Raw genomic sequence first — 17,501 nt, 5'->3', positions numbered from 1 at the left:
ATAACCATTAATTATGTTTCTACATTTTGTCCCAAAATATCTAGAACACTTCATACTGTAAATAGAGCACAAAAAGACAGCAAAATATACTGTAACAATGACTAAATTAGCTGTGAAAGCAGGAAACACATTTCCAAGTTAAATCCTGCGTTGAAAATGGGTAGTTTTGCTAAGTGACAAGAAAACCTTTAATGGTATAGCAACAGGGTCAGACGGGCAACCACATCCCAGAAAGTCAACCTAGGTTTGAACTTGGACAAACTGCTTGGGTCATAATTATAAGTTGGAAGGGCTTGGCACGTCAACAAACCACAATTTCAGATAACTTTCACTGGAAGCTCAGCATTACTCAAAACACCGCAGCAGTAGTTTAATGGTTTAATAAAAACAGTCATGAAGAAAAAGTAAAACTATTTTGAATCCAAATTGTTGCACTTGAGGCCATAGGTTTGGATACAGCTTGGCTAAAAGCTTTAACACTCAGTTTTCCCCAACTCCCCACAAATAATCTGTTAAATCAGTTATAATTAATAGTTCATTTTCACCTTTAATTATTTTGAGTAAAACTGAAAAGGCATTTCCCCCATTTCTTTTAAACTACTAGACCAGCTTTTCAGAGAGTTATGTATTAGGGTTGTGTGGTTTGGTCTAAAATTCATATTGTGGAATATTCGGAAGCATAGATGGTAACAGTAAATCACTCACTCACTAATGTTCAACCGCTTCCTCCAATTAAGCATCATGGGGAGGCTGGAGCCTATCCTAGCAGTCATAGGGCGTGAGACGGGGGTACACCCTGAACAGGGCGCCAGTCTGTCGCAGGGCCACATACAAACACAATCCCACCCGCATGCACACCTATGGACAAGGGAGACATGGGCAATTATGAAGTTTCCAATCCACCAAACCTGCATGTGGGAGGAAGCCGGAGCAGGTGGAGGGAACCCACACACACACGGGGAGAACATGCAAACTCGACACAGGAAGGCCACATGTGGGAATCGATCCCATAACCTTCTTGCTGTTAGGCAACAGTACTAACCACTAAGCCACCGTGCTGCCCGGTAATAGTACATATTGTGATATATTCTTTGGAATATAAATTTCAATATTCTAGTTATAGTCAGGCGACACGGTGTCTTAGTGATTAGCCGTCTGATCCTTTCTGTGTGGAGTTTGCACGCTCTCCCTGTGTGTTCGCGGGGTGGTCCGGCTTCCTCCCACTTCCAAAGCCATGCAGGTTAGGTGAATTGAAAACATTAACATTGAGGTTGTCTGTCTATATGTGGCATTACGCTAGACTGGCATCCTGTCCTGGGTGCATCTCGCCTCTCACCCTATGAGTGCTGGGATAGGCTGCTGCTTCTTGTGACCCTTGACTGGGGTAAGCAGGTATAGAAAATGAATGAATGAACAACATTAAAGTCAATCAAATACTATATATATGCTTGTCACTTTAATAGCTCTGCCATGTGTTTAGAGAAAGAAAAGAAAAAAAAATTAAAAACGTAATGTTTGTAGGTAAACATACAGCGTGTTTTCGGTCTTCCAAGGGGCCTTCTCCAAGTTGCCTGGAAGACCTCCCAAGGGAGATGACCAAGGGAAATCCTTATCAGATGCCCGAACCATCTTAGCTGGCTCCTTTCAATCTGAAGAAGCAGCAGCCCTATTCTGTATCCCTCCTCAGGTTTCTCACCCTGGCCAAAAGTGTAAGCCCAGATACCCAAAGGTGGAATCTCATTTCAGAAGCTTGTATCCACAACCTTTTTCTTTTGTTCATTACCCCAAATTCATGACCATAGTTGAGGACAGGCACATAAATCAACTGGTAAATTGAGAGCCTCGCCTCCTGACTCAGCTCCCTTTTCATCACGATGGGCCGGTACAGTGTCCGTAAAACATTAGATGCCGCCCAAATCAGTCTATCAATCTCACTCTCCAACTTACCCCCACTCGTAAGCAAGACCTTGAGATACTTAAATTCATCCACCTGGGCAATATCTCTCCCCTGATCCAGAGGGAACAATCTACCCTTTTCCGACAGAGAACCATGGTCTCAGATTTGTAGGTGGTGATTCTTATAGTAGTCACTTCACACTCTGCCTCAAAACTGTTCAGTGCACATCTGAGGTCACTGCCTAATGACGCCAACAGAAGCATGGAATACACAAAAAGCAAAGATGCAACTCTGAGGTCACCAAACTGGACACCCTCCACCCTCCAGTCTCTGATTTCTCCTAGGGTGATTGCACTAGATCTGCCCGAGTCTTCCATCCCTGCCTCTTCAATGATGGGCATGTCACTACAATTGAGGAGATCCTCAAAGTCTTCTTTCCACCATCTAAAGATATTCTCAGTCCAGTTTGGCAGCTCTCCTCTCTTGCTAAATACAGCCTGGACTTAGAACTGCCTCCCTTTCCTGTATCACCTGAGTCTTTGCCAGAACTGCTTTGAGGCTTAACAAAAGTTATTTTCCATGGCTTCTCCAAACTCCTCCTCCACCAGAGGTTTGCCTTAGCCAACACAGAGGATGCAGTCTTTCTGGTCAGAAGGTACCTGTCCGCTGAATCCGGAGACCTCTGTGCCAACCAGACATGAAAGGCCTGCTTCTTCACTCAGACAGCTTCCACTACTGCAGGTGTCCACCAGCAAATTTTTGGGTTGCTGGCACAATGCAAAGCAGCCACCTCAGCAATGGAGGCCTTGAACCTGGACTACTCCGTTTCCATGTCCCTGGCCTCCCTCGGGATGTGGGAGAAGTTTCTTTGGAGTGGTATGAAGGCCGTCAAGACAGGCTCTTCCACCAAATGTTCCCAGAAAACCCTCATCACACATTTAGGCCTTTGAGGTCTGTTCAGTGACTTACCCAGCAATCTGACCCTACTCATCACCAGGTGGTGATCAGTTGACAGCTCTACCCCTCTCTTCATCTGAGTGCCCAAGACACATGGTCACAGGTCTGATGATACAATCATAAAATTGATCACTGACCTTTTACCTAAGGCGCTCTGGTACCAAGCGTACTTATGGGCATCCTTGTGCACAAACAAGGTGTTTGCTATGGACAATCCATGACCAGCACAGATGTCCAACAACAAAACACCACTCTTATTCAGATCAGGGGAGCCGTTCCTCCCAGTCACTTAACTCCTCGTTTCTCCATATTTGCCCATGTGAAGACTGAAGTCCCCTAGTAGGACTAAGGAGAACTCAGCAGGAAAGTTTTACAAGATCCCACTAAGAGTTTCCAAGAAGGCTGGGTACTCCAAACTTCTATTTGGTGCACGTGCACAAAAAAAAAAAAAAAAAATCAGATTCCTCTCTGCAACATGAGGTCACACTGAGGCAGCCCTGTCGTTCACCAGGGAAAACTCCACAATAACAGCACTCACCCGGGAACTTACAGGTACCCCTAAGCATGCACAGCGCCTCTCACCCTGGACAGCTCCTGTGAAAGAGAGAGTCCATCCCCCCTCAAGGAAAGGTGAGTCCAATTATTGCCATTTTGTATCACTCAACCTCCCGCACAAGTCCAGGCTCCTTCCCCACCAAATAGGTGACGTTTCACATTCTAAGTACCATAACAGCGTGTCAGTCCATGTGGGTGTTTGGCCCCGTCCACTGCCCATAAAACAGTGTACCAGACACTTTACACTCTCCTTGTGGGTGGTGATCCCACACGACGGTGACACACTGTTTTTTTTTAACTGAGCCCAACCACGTCCCATGGCTGTAGACTACAACCCCTGGCAAAAATTATGGAATCACCAGCCTCGGAGGATGTTCATTCAGTTGTTTAATTTTGTAGAAAAAAAGCAGATCACAGACATGACACAATACTAAAGTAATTTCAAATGGCAACTTTCTGGCTTTAAGAAACACTATAAGAAATCAGGAAAAAAAAATTGTGGCAGTCAGTAACGGTTACTTTTTTAGACCAAGCAGAGGGAAAAAAAAATATGGAATCACTCAATTCTGAGGAAAAAATTATGGAATCATGAAAAACAAAAGAACGCTCCAACACATCACTAGTATTTTGTTGCACCACCTCTGGCTTTTATAACAGCTTGCAGTCTCTGAGGCATGGACTTAATGAGTGACAAACAGTACTCTTCATCAATCTGGCTCCAACTTTCTCTGATTGCTGTTGCCAGATCACCTTTGCAGGTTGGAGCCTTGTCATGGACCATTTTCTTCAACTTCCACCAAAGATTTTCAATTGGATTAAGATCCGGACTATTTGCAGGCCATGACATTGACCCTATGTGTCTTTTTGCAAGGAATGTTTTCACAGTTTTTGCTCTATGGCAAGATGCATTATCATCTTGAAAAATGATTTCATCATCCCTAAACATCCTTTCAATTGATGGGATAAGTGTCCAAAATATCAACGTAAACTTGTGCATTTATTGATGATATGACAGCCATCTCCCCAGTGCCTTTACCTGACATGCAGCCCCATATCATCAATGACTGGAAATTTACATGTTCTCTTCAGGCAGTCATGTTTATAAATCTCATTGGAACGGCACCAAACAAAAGTTCCAGCATCATCACCTTGCCCAATGCAGATTCGAGATTCATCACTGAATATGACTTTCATCCAGTCATCCACAGTCCACGATTGCTTTTCCTTAGCCCATTGTAACCTTGTTTTTTTTCTGTTTAGGTGTTAATGATGGCTTTCGTTTAGCTTCTCTGTATGTAAATCCCATTTCCTTTAGGCGGTTTCTTACAGTTCGGTCACAGACGTTGACTCCAATTTCCTCCCATTCGTTCCTCATTTGTTTTGTAGTGCATTTTCGATTTTTGAGACATATTGTTTTAAGTTTTCTGTCTTGACGCTTTGATGTCTTCCTTTGTCTACCAGTATGTTTGCCTTTAACAACCTTCTCATGTTTGTATTTGGTCCAGAGTTTAGACACAGCTGACTGTGAACAACCAACATCTTTTGCAACATTGCGTGATGATTTACCCTCTTACGAGTTTGATAATCCTCTCCTTTGTTTCAACTGACATCTCTCGTGTTGGAGCCATGATTCATGTCAGTCCACTTGGTGCAACAGCTCTCCAAGGTGTGATCACTCCTTTTTAGATGCAGACTAACGAGCAGATCTGATTTGATACAGGTGTTAGTTTTGGGGATGAAAATTTACAGGGTGATTCCATAATTTATTCCTCAGAATTGAGTGAGTCCATATTTTTTCCCTCTGCTTGGTCTAAAAAAGTAACCGTTACTGACTGCCACAATTTTTTTTCTTGATTTCTTATAGTGTTTCTTAAAGCCAGAAAGTTGCCATTTGAAATGACTTTAGTTTTGTGTCATGTCTGTGATCTGCTTTTTTCCTACAAAATTAAACAACTGAATGCACATCCTCCGAGGCCGGGGATTCCATAATTTTCACCAGGGGTTGTACAACAATGGACAAAAATCCCATCAAGTGCATCTTAAACTCCAGAAAAATGTGGTACTTGTTTTCCCACATAGGGTAATGTGAAATACTTGGAAGGGGAAAACATGTTTTCAAAAAACAAACACACACACACAAATATATATATACACATACATACATACATACATACACACACACACTAATGACAGTTCACAAATGCAAGGCACAGGTGGATAAAATAGGATCCACAAAACAACATGAAAATGGATACATCACTCACAGGTGTGTAAATAAGCCATAAACATCTAGGACATTCCATAGACCACTGAATGCAAAAAGCATCGCTGACAAATCTATCCACCTAAACTCATGCAAAATTATATAAATACTGAATGTTTCTGAGTGCATTGTATGAATGAAAAACATTCATTATTTATTTTAAGACACTTACATAGACCCACTACGGAACAGAATGAGCACCGCTGAGAAGCTCACCAGCGCGTGTACATCTGCTTTCTTCAATCCAGTGCAACACAAACTACTCCAATTCTTCATGTGACCACACTTCTGTGGCCACGAAAGATGTCCCTGCAAACACTGTGGCTACTAAACTTAGCTTCCTCACATTATGGAATCATTTTTATAAGATTCTAATGGAGGCATGCAATAGAGCGAAATGTATGGCACAAAAATGCATGATGTGACATCACTCATACAATGGGACAAATAATGTTCACAAATCTGTCTAAATCTGTATTAGTGAGCACTTCTTTGCTGTGATAATCCATCCCACCTCACAGATAAAGATGCTGATTAGACAGCATGATTACTGGACAGGTGTGCCTTAGGGTGGCCACAATAAAGGGCCACTCTGAAATGTGCAGTTTTGCTTTATTGGGGGGGTCTTGGGGGGAGGGGTCAGAAAACCAGTCAGTATCTAGTGAGACCGCCATTTGCCTCATGCAGTGCAACACATCTCCTTTGCATAGAGTTGATCAGGTTGTTGATTGTGGCCTGTGGAATTCTGGTCCACTCCTCTTCAATGGCTGTGTGAAGTTGCTGGATATTGGCAGGAACTGGAACATGCTGTTGTATACACCGATCCAGAGCATCCTAAACGTACTCAATGGGTGACATGACAGGTGAATATGCTGGCCATGCAAGAACTGGGAATTGCGTACAGATCCTTGCAACAGGGGGCTGTGTATTATCAAGCTGCAACATGAGGTGATGGTTGTGGATGAATGGCACAAGAATGGGCCTCGGAATCTTATCGCAGGATGCCATCAATAAAATGCACCTGTGTTCGTTGCCCATAACATATGCCTGCCCCAGGGCTGTGAAATGAAAACTGTGAAATCCGAGGAAAATTTGCGGTGGGTCTGGGGGGTGCAGCCCCCCCAGGAGCCGGGGTTTTGGGCCTGCGGAACCCCAGAGACCAAATTAATTATGTATGAAATGATACATTTTCAGCATCTCCTGGTAGAAAAAAAAAAAAAAAAATCTCAAAAGAAGTACATATTTAAATGATCCTAGATTCCACCTTTCATTTGAACTGTCAATGATAATGTTGAAATAACAGAATATGATACGGAAGTAGGAGCTGGAATGATTTTCCTTTTAACTGTAAACCAAATTATGCATTAACTCAGAACAATTAAACTACATGAAATTCATGGAGACTAAAAGACTCATAAAGCATTTCAAAAATGGTATGGTAAAATATCAATAACATACCTTATAGTAAAAAAAAGTTGCAAATTCTTGTGTGAATTTGTATAAATCCACTCAAAGCCAGTGTCTTTTTTTTTCCAATGAAACAAAGTCTACATTAATGATAATAATAATAAAAAAAAATTTAAAAGTCACAATCTTGTCTGAAATCCTGTTTGAACTGCAATGTTTATTTTCCAGGGAGAGAAAAATTCTTACCATGTTTCCTGATGGTACAAGATGCAGTTCACTTTCCTGTTTCTTTTATAGTTCAGATGTGTTCATGAAGATGACTTTAAATTCAAGCCAGTGCCAATTCCACGGATTCTTGATTAGTTATCCATCTTCTTTTTTTTTTTTTATTAACAGTCTTTCTCGCCATCTTCCCTCTGTCCGACGTCGCTCCATGACAGACATATTGCAAAATTCTTCTTTTAAAAACTTGAGAGCTCTAAAAATTATGCGATGTCCACATGCTACTTTTAGCTTAAAAACAGCGTCTTGCTGTAGGAGGCACACAACGTCGCTGTAGCAACCAACCAGTCATGCTTTACGACAACTGTCGTAACAGTCACGCTTTGAGTGAGCCATTTTTCTCCGCATAACTCCGCGGACACTGATCTGTTTCTGTTATATAGATCAGTGTCCGCGGACTTATAAAACTTGCACAATGTCGTAAAAAATAAGAACACTTTCCGATAAGCATTTTAAAAACTCGGTGACGATCACAATTACAGAGTAAAATACCACCCTCTCCCCATGACAAAATCTATGGAATTCCAGTTTTCACAGCCCTGCTGCCCATACCATAACCCCGCCGCCACATTGACATCAGCCAAATGCTCACCCACACAACGCCACATGCTGTCTGCCATCTGCCCTGAACAGTGAAAACTGGGATTCATCCATGAAGAGTACACCTCTCCAATGTGCCAGATGCCATCGAATGTGAGCATTTGCCCACTTAAGTCGGTTATGACGATGAACTGCCGACAGGTCGTGACCCCAATGAGGTCAACGAGCATACAGATGGGCTTCCCTGAGGCGGTTTCTGACAGATTGTGTAGAAATTCTTTGGTTCTCCAAACCAACTGTTGCAGCAGCTGTCCGAGCGGCTGGTCTCAGATGATCTTGGAGGTGAACATGCTGGATGTGGAGGTCCTGGGCTGGTGTGGTTACACGTGGTCTGCGGTTTTGAGGTCGGTTGCATGTACTGACAAATTCTCTGAAACGCCTTTGGAGACAGCTTATGGTCGAGAAATGAACATTCAATTCACGGGCAACAGCTCTGGTGGACATTCCTGTAGTCAGCATGCCAATTGCACGCTTTCTCAAAATTTGCGGCATCCATGGCATTGTGCTGTGTGACAAAACCACACATTTCAGAGTGGCCTTTTATTGTGGCCAACCTAAGGCACACCTGTTCAATAATCATGTTGTCTAATCAGCATCTTGATATGCCACACCTGTGAGGTGGAATACATTATTTTGGCAAAGCAGAAGTGCTCACGAACACAGATTTAGACAGATTTGTGAACAATATTTGAGAGAAAGAGGTCTTTGTGTATAGAGAAAATGTTTTGAATCTTTGAGTTCAGTTCATGAAAAATGGGATCAAAACAAAAGTGCTGCGTTTATATTTTTGTTCAGCGTACAATCAACCAATCAAATGGCAAGAATCTATTTGGGTAAAATATAAACATATTGTACTTCTTGACCTCTATGGCTTTTTGTTAACACTTATGTACAGACCTGTGAGTGCTTGCAATGTATCTGTTTGCATGTTCTCTTGCTTACACAATATTAGCACTTGTGAAGAACCAAAGAAAGAGCGCCTTTATTGTCACTGTACATACAAACAACAAAATTTGCCCTCAGCATTTAACCCATCCTAATTACAGTGAGAGACAATCCAACCACTAGGAGCAGTGGCCAGCCACAGTCCAGTGCCCATGGACCGACTCTAAATGTTGAGATGCTGCCTTGTTCAGAGGCAGAGAAAGGAGCAGACCCTAAATAAGCATGTGTTTGATTGTGGGAGGAAACCGGAGCACCCGAACATGCAAACTCCACACAGAAAGCCCCAGGCAGGAAGTGATCCCCGGACTTTCTTGCTGTGAGGCAACAGTGCTAACCACTAAGGCACCATGCTGCCATGCACTAAAGTAGTTTGCATGCTGAGTAAGTGGTGTGGTGAAACATTCATCAATTAAAAAAAAATGAGAATGGAGTGTTGTTGTTCATGTGCTGACAACTACAATGAGTAACAATACAGCAAACAAATTAATAATAATAATAATAATAATAATAATAAACAACTCACATGTAGCCTCGGAATCTGCTGAGGTCATTATTGGGTTTTTCACATTCAATTATGCTGTTGTATTTTGTGGGGTCAAAATCACAATCCTGCAAACAAAAATTACAGTTGATTAATTCAGTCAATAACCACGTTACAAAAAAATTAAAATACTTTAACTACAAATTCTTCAATAATAGTATCCCATTCTTTCTAACAAACTACAATAGAACTACAACTACTGTTATTGGCTCGTGACTAAACAACTGCTTTAATTAGCATCTATTCTGCTCTAGTTATCACCCTCCTAATGACAGGTTAGCTGTCCCTCCTAATGATGGGACAGACGGCTCTCCTGACGAGTCTCCTGATGACGTGTATGACTCATTACCATGAACAAAAGACTGACACTGCTTTGACCTGAGTACCCCATTGTAAACAGGGGACAAGATTCAAGCTTTTCTACTATGGAAACCACCTGGACAACTGAGAGCCTTCACAGAAACATTCCAGTCGATAATTATTTGAACAGTGACACAATGACAATTTTGCCTCTGTAAACCACGAGAATGGAGTTGAAATAAAAATCAAAAATTCAAACGTGCTTGTGCTGGTTTGCTTTAATCTAAGGGGTTTAACGGAAATACTGCATTAACCATTTCAAAATTACAGCCATTCATAGCACTACGGACTGTTTCTTCAATCACAGACAAAGACGCTTATGACTCCATCAGAGTTGTTGTGGTGCCTTGGCAGCTTCCTTCTTGCAGGGTCAGTTTTTGAGAACAGCCTAATCAGATGCAGATTTACGTACAGTACTATACAGTTTAGGAATGAGATGAATAAAGTTATACATACTCAATAACAGGGTCCACCCCCCAGTTATGACAATGACAACAGTAACAAGAGAAGAGAGGAGCAGTCAACTCACCGGGTCCAGGAAGGTGCGGACAACCTGCCTCTGCTTGAGGTTGGTCTCGCCATCTAACGTGGCAGTCTCAATGTGGCACAAGTTGTCTGGGTCACTGGAGCTCAGCAGCAGAACATCAGCTGAAAGGATCTCATTACATCTCAGCTTGATGAAGTCCCCCACCCTCACCTCCTTCCAGTATTTCTCCACGTATCCTCTGTCTGCTCTGTCAGAAGGAGAAAATGACAAAGTGATGGTGTGAGCTGTCAATCAATTGACTTCAATAAGTGTTAGTTCTAGAGGCTTTCCAAAATTTAGAAAGACGCTAATCCATCCCAGGTACCTCTCCTTAGCAGATCTAATAGCTTATGTAACTTTTTTGTAACTTTGTTGACATCTCATAGTGATGAGATGGATATCACCAACACCACCTTCCCACAAACTCTGGATAAAAGAGATTAACAATTTACTGCTTGAAAAAATCCAATACACAGTGACAATCCATAAAATTCCAAAAGGTGTGGAGGCCAAGACTATTCTCCCAGCTATACACAAGTAAGAACCCACTCTATCCTGCTACCAGCTTTTATTTGTTTAATTTTTTTTCCACAGTCATTTTTTTAATGTATATATTTTGCTCTCATTTTGCTTGATGAGAGGAATGAGGTGACTTTGCTTGCCATCAGATGTGATACAGAGATTGACCAAGCTGGCTGTGCCTTTTCTTCCACAGTTCTGTTTTCTACACATCTCACAACACTGCCATTCACATGTGCTTTAGAACAGCTACTCTTCTTGTCTGCAAAATGCCAAGTCCTCAAAAAAGAGAAAGTGGTAGTTCTGTAAATGATAATGTCAACTCAACATCAAAGGAATGTGTGTGGAATAAACATGGATATAAGTGCACAAGCTGCTTGTTGAGTTCAGTTAAAATCCAACAGCACATTCACTGAGGAAAAAAAACGTGTTCAAATTACAGATAAAATGTAAAAATCATCATCATCACAATAACTGATTTAAACTATAACTAGTTTTTCATTTTCTGAACAATGTGATATTTTAGGTCTGGAATTATGTATGTGTAGCACTGTAACAGTCAACCATGAAAACTGATTTAATTTATAGCTATTTAAAAATGATTTTATAGCCATATTCAAACATAAGAAAGGTGACCAGGAAGCATTTGAAGGGTTTGAAACAGTTACAGAGCAACTCAACAGGAAGGTAAAGGGGGGAAAGCAGAGGTGCATTAAATCCATCATTTGAAGACTAAACTTCTTACTCAAGACACTCATCTTTCTTCAGAAAACATGAATAAGTGCAAATCCTTTGGAGGGTAAAACAAAATAAATTAACAAGAGCAATGCAAGATTTTTGATGTCCACCTATCCAGATCCAGATCACCTCCAAAATTCAGTGGAGTCTTCCATGCCCTAATATCTAGCAAATCTAGCCAATCTGGTGAGAATCCATTAAGTAGTTTTGACGTAATCCTTCAAAACCTATATAAAGTCAACACTATCTTTTAAAAATTGGACTTTTGTGCAAAAGGAGTATTACAGTGGAGTCTTCTTATTCATACAACATCCCGGTACACATAGCCAGTCTCGTATAAAGTACTTCAAAGTGAAACTTGAATGAAAGTACAAGTATTTTACCATAAAATTACTTTAGTAAGAGTCTCCTTTAAAAATATTACTGGAGTAAAAGTCTTAAAGTATCTGACATTTACTGTACTTAAGTATCAAAAGTAAATTTCTCATATAAAATGTACTTTATGTAAAAGTATTGAGTAAAATTAAAATCCAAAACGAGTGGAGAGTGAAACAGCAACACGAAAAGAAAGCCAGTGTGGTGTCTGGAGAAACCAAGAGACCAAACCAATGAGAAATTAGTTCACCCTAAGGACAGGATCCCTAGTTACAAACATAGCAATGTAGTGTATTCTATCAGATGTCAGGAAAACTGTAACGAACACTACATAGGTGAGACTAAGCAACCTTTACACAAAAGGCTATACCAGCACCGCAGAGAGGGTGCAAATGGACCTCAGTCTGCAGTTCATCTCCACCTTAAAGACACTAACCACACGTTTGAGGACAAGGAAGTTAAAATATTAGCCAGACCATTCGAAAGATTCAGATGGATTTCGGTGAAGATTCTGTCGGCGTCACACGGATTAAGGAGTGTTAAAACCTTTTTAAAGACGGCCCACAGCGGCGGAGGGCGCACGGCACACCGAGCGGCCATCGACAGGCTGGAATGACCAGATCATTTCCAAACTGAATGCTGTGTTGATCCGGGACAACGTGGGACTACCACAGAAATGGCAAGAGAGCTGGACATAGCACTTTTGCAGCACATTCCACTGTTACAGGAGATTTTGTAATGAAAGACGTGCGGAGGATTCCGCACGTCAGCACGGAACCGCTCATGGCGCACAACAAAAAAACACCTCCATGTTGGAAGTCTCACAGGACATGTTGTGGCATGTCCAGCTGTTACACAATTTCTTGGATACTAACTCGACTGAAAAGGCATCGAAAGCCGTCTGAATCTTCTGAATGGTTTCCAACACGGAGGTTTTTTGTTGCGCGCCATGAGCAGTTCTGTGCCGACGCGTGAAATCCTCCGCACGTCTTTCATTACAAAATCTCCTGTAACAATGGAGTGTGCCGCAAAAGTGCTATGTCCAGCTCTCTTGCCATTTCTGTGGTAGTCACACAATGTCCAGGATCAACACAGCATTCAGTTTAGAAATGATCTGGTTGTTCCAGCCTGTCGATGGCCGCTCGGTGCGCTGCGCGCCCTCCGCCGCTGTGAGCCATCTTTAAAAAGGTTTTAACACTCCTTAATCCTTGTGACGCCGACAGAATCTTCACCGAAATCCATCTGAATCCTTCGATTGGTTTCCAACTGGCTGTATCTAACAGTTTCTGAAAAAAAATTCATGGAGCAAAGCGGCAGTCGCTCAGCCATTTCACTGACAATAAAAATCCAACGAGGGGGCTGGACCAGTGCTCACTCAAAGCCTGCCCACAGGCGAATGACGCAACCGACAGGCTTGAAAAAACTCACGCATGCGCACGATTCATGAGGTGAATCACAGAATGAAATATTCGTTCCATTGAAAGAATGTAAAACATTCATTATTTGTTTTATATAACGACTAAAATGGATCCTTGTCATTTGATATTTTATTAATTTATAAACAACAGAAAAGGAACTTACATTTTGGTGTTCCACTGCTGCTAAAGTCCAAATTGTGACGTGGAGTCCAGTGATGCTGTGCACTGACTTTGGACTTCCATAAAAAAGAAAGACTGTGTAGTTCTACTGGTTGCTTGCCTCTACTGGTGGTTGGCTCTCACTGCGGTATTGTATCACTTCCTGTTCCGGAGCACAGCGGTGTTTTTCTGTATCTGTTAGCTGTTTAATCTGCGCAGTTAGATTGATCTAGTTATCTAGATTACGATTTGTTTCCCAGTGTAATCTTTACGTGCCTTAACTAAAGCACTCCTTCTGCTGAATCACCTCTAAATTATTTACACATTATTCACTTTGCGTGTTTTTAGGAATCCGCTAGGTTAGCGTAGCTACTAGCTCTTAGCCGGTTTAGCATGGCGGCTTCTCCTGTCTCTCCCGCACTTTTCTGCTCTGGGTGTGAAATGTTTAGTTATTCCTCGGCCTCCTTTAGCAGTAATGGTACTTGTAATAAGTGTAGCTTATTCGTAGCTTTGGAGGCCAGGCTGGGCGAATTGGAGACTCAGCTCCGCACCGTGGAAAATTCTACAGCTAGCCAGGCCCCTGTAGTCGGTGCGGACCAAGGTAGCTTAGCCGCCGTTAGTTCCCCCTTGGCAGATCCCGAGCAGCCGGGAAAGCAGGCCGACTGGGTGACTGTGAGGAGGACGCGTAACCCTAAACAGAAGCCCTGTGTACACCGCCAACCCGTTCACATTTCTAACCGTTTTTCCCCACTCGACGACACACCCGACGAGGATCAAACTCTGGTTATTGGCGACTCTGTTTTGAGAAATGTGAAGTTAGCGACACCAGCAACCATAGTCAATTGTCTTCCGGGGGCCAGAGCAGGCGACATTGAAGGAAATTTGAAACTGCTGGCTAAGGCTAAGCGTAAATTTGGTAAGATTGTAATTCACGTCGGCAGTAATGACACCCGGTTACGCCAATCGGAGGTCACTAAAATTAACATTAAATCGGTGTGTAACTTTGCAAAAACAATGTCGGACTCTGTAGTTTTCTCTGGGCCCCTCCCCAATCGGACCGGGAGTGACATGTTTAGCCGCATGTTCTCCTTGAATTGCTGGCTGTCTGAGTGGTGTCCAAAAAATGAGGTGGGCTTCATAGATAATTGGCAAAGCTTCTGGGGAAAACCTGGTCTTGTTAGGAGAGACGGCATCCATCCCACTTTGGATGGAGCAGCTCTCATTTCTAGAAATCTGGCCAATTTTCTTAAATCCTCCAAACCGTGACTATCCAGGGTTGGGACCAGGAAGCAGAGTTGTAGTCTTACACACCTCTCTGCAGCTTCTCTCCCCCTGCCATCCCCTCATTACCCCATCCCCGTAGAGACGGTGCCTGCTCCCAGACCACCAATAACCAGCAAAAATCTATTTAAGCATAAAAATTCAAAAAGAAAAAAATAATATAGCACCTTCAACTGCACCACAGACTAAAACAGTTAAATGTGGTCTATTAAACATTAGGTCTCTCTCTTCTAAGTCCCTGTTGGTAAATGATATAATAATTGATCAACATATTGATTTATTCTGCCTAACAGAAACCTGGTTACAGCAGGATGAATATGTTAGTTTAAATGAGTCAACACCCCCGAGTCACACTAACTGTCAGAATGCTCGTAGCACGGGCCGGGGCGGAGGATTAGCAGCAATCTTCCATTCCAGCTTATTAATTAATCAAAAACCCAGACAGAGCTTTAATTCATTTGAAAGCTTGTCTCTTAGTCTTGTCCATCCAAATTGGAAGTCCCAAAAAACAGTTTTATTTGTTATTATCTATCGTCCACCTGGTTGTTACTGTGAGTTTCTCTGTGAATTTTCAGACCTTTTGTCTGACTTAGTGCTTAGCTCAGATAAGATAATTATAGTGGGCGATTTTAACATCCACACAGATGCTGAGAATGACAGCCTCAACACTGCATTTAATCTATTATTAGACTCTATTGGCTTTGCTCAAAAAGTAAATGAGTCCACCCACCACTTTAATCATATCTTAGATCTTGTTCTGACTTATGGTATGGAAATAGAAGACTTAACAGTATTCCCTGAAAACTCCCTTCTGTCTGATCATTTCTTAATAACATTTACATTTACTCTGATGGACTACCCAGCAGTGGGGAATAAGTTTCATTACACTAGAAGTCTTTCAGAAAGCGCTGTAACTAGGTTTAAGGATATGATTCCTTCTTTATGTTCTCTAATGCCATATACCAACACAGTGCAGAGTAGCTACCTAAACTCTGTAAGGGAGATAGAGTATCTCGTCAATAGTTTTACATCCTCATTGAAGACAACTTTGGATGCTGTAGCTCCTCTGAAAAAGAGAGCTTTAAATCAGAAGTGTCTGACTCCGTGGTATAACTCACAAACTCATAGCTTAAAGCAGATAACCCGTAAGTTGGAGGGGAAATGGCGTCTCACTAATTTAGAAGATCTTCACTTAGCCTGGAAAAAGAGTCTGTTGCTCTATAAAAAAAGCCTTCTGTAAAGCTAGGACATCTTTCTACTCATCACTAATTGAAGAAAATAAGAACAACCCCAGGTTTCTTTTCAGCACTGTAGCCAGGCTGACAAAGAGTCAGAGCTCTATTGAGCTGAGTATTCCATTAACTTTAACTAGTAATGACTTCATGACTTTCTTTGCTAACAAAATTTTAACTATTAGAGAAAAAATTACTCATTACCATCCCAAAGACATATCGTTATCTTTGGCTGCTTTCAGTGATGCCGGTATTTGGTTAGACTCTTTCTCTCCGATTGTTCTGTCTGAGTTATTTTCATTAGTTACTTCATCCAAACCATCAACATGTTTATTAGACCCCATTCCTACCAGGCTGCTCAAGGAAGCCCTACCATTATTTAATGCTTCGATCTTAAATATGATCAATCTATCTTTGTTAGTTGGCTATGTACCACAGGCTTTTAAGGTGGCAGTAATTAAACCATTACTTAAAAAGCCATCACTTGACCCAGCTATCTTAGCTAATTATAGGCCAATCTCCAACCTTCCTTTTCTCTCAAAAATCCTTGAAAGGGTAGTTGTAAAACAGCTAACTGATCATCTGCAGAGGAATGGTCTATTTGAAGAGTTTCAGTCAGGTTTTAGAATTCATCATAGTACAGAAACAGCATTAGTGAAGGTTACAAATGATCTTCTTATGGCCTCGGACAGTGGACTCATCTCTGTGCTTGTTCTGTTAGACCTCAGTGCTGCTTTTGATACTGTTGACCATAAAATTTTATTACAGAGATTAGAGCATGCCATAGGTATTAAAGGCACTGCGCTGCGGTGGTTTGAATCATATTTGTCTAATAGATTACAATTTGTTCATGTAAATGGGGAATCTTCTTCACAGACTAAAGTTAATTATGGAGTTCCACAAGGTTCTGTGCTAGGACCAATTTTATTCACTTTATACATGCTTCCCTTAGGCAGTATTATTAGACGGTATTGCTTAAATTTTCATTGATACGCAGATGATACCCAGCTTTATCTATCCATGAAGCCAGAGGACACACACCAATTAGCTAAACTGCAGGATTGTCTTACAGACATAAAGACATGGATGACCTCTAATTTCCTGCTTTTAAACTCAGATAAAACTGAAGTTATTGTACTTGGCCCCACAAATCTTAGAAACATGGTGTCTAACCAGATCCTTACTCTGGATGGCATTACCCTGACCTCTAGTAATACTGTGAGAAATCTTGGAGTCATTTTTGATCAGGATATGTCATTCAAAGCGCATATTAAACAAATATGTAGGACTGCTTTCTTGCATTTACGCAATATCTCTAAAATCAGAAAGGTCTTGTCTCAGAGTGATGCTGAAAAACTAATTCATGCATTTATTTCCTCTAGGCTGGACTATTGTAATTCATTATTATCAGGTTGTCCTAAAAGTTCCCTAAAAAGCCTTCAGTTA

At 41.5% G+C, this 17,501-nt stretch overlaps 1 protein-coding gene across 1 annotated transcript in view; it reads right to left on the bottom strand.

The window, feature by feature from the left end:
• The window catches only part of atp10a (ATPase phospholipid transporting 10A), a 223,083-nt gene that overhangs the window by 180,812 nt on the left and 24,770 nt on the right, over positions 1 to 17,501 (bottom strand). The window contains exons 2-3 of the mRNA XM_034180634.1: positions 10,337 to 10,541; positions 9,430 to 9,515 (exon numbers count right to left, since the gene is read on the bottom strand). Coding sequence (XP_034036525.1) covers positions 9,430 to 9,515; positions 10,337 to 10,541 — 291 coding nt within the window. The remainder of the gene's footprint in view (positions 1 to 9,429; positions 9,516 to 10,336; positions 10,542 to 17,501) is intronic.

Source organism: Thalassophryne amazonica, chromosome 10 (genome assembly GCF_902500255.1).
Source record: "Thalassophryne amazonica chromosome 10, fThaAma1.1, whole genome shotgun sequence".
NCBI lineage: Eukaryota > Metazoa > Chordata > Actinopteri > Batrachoidiformes > Batrachoididae > Thalassophryne > Thalassophryne amazonica.
Note: the sequence above shows the minus strand (reverse complement) of the source record. Positions and strands in the feature narration are given on the sequence as shown.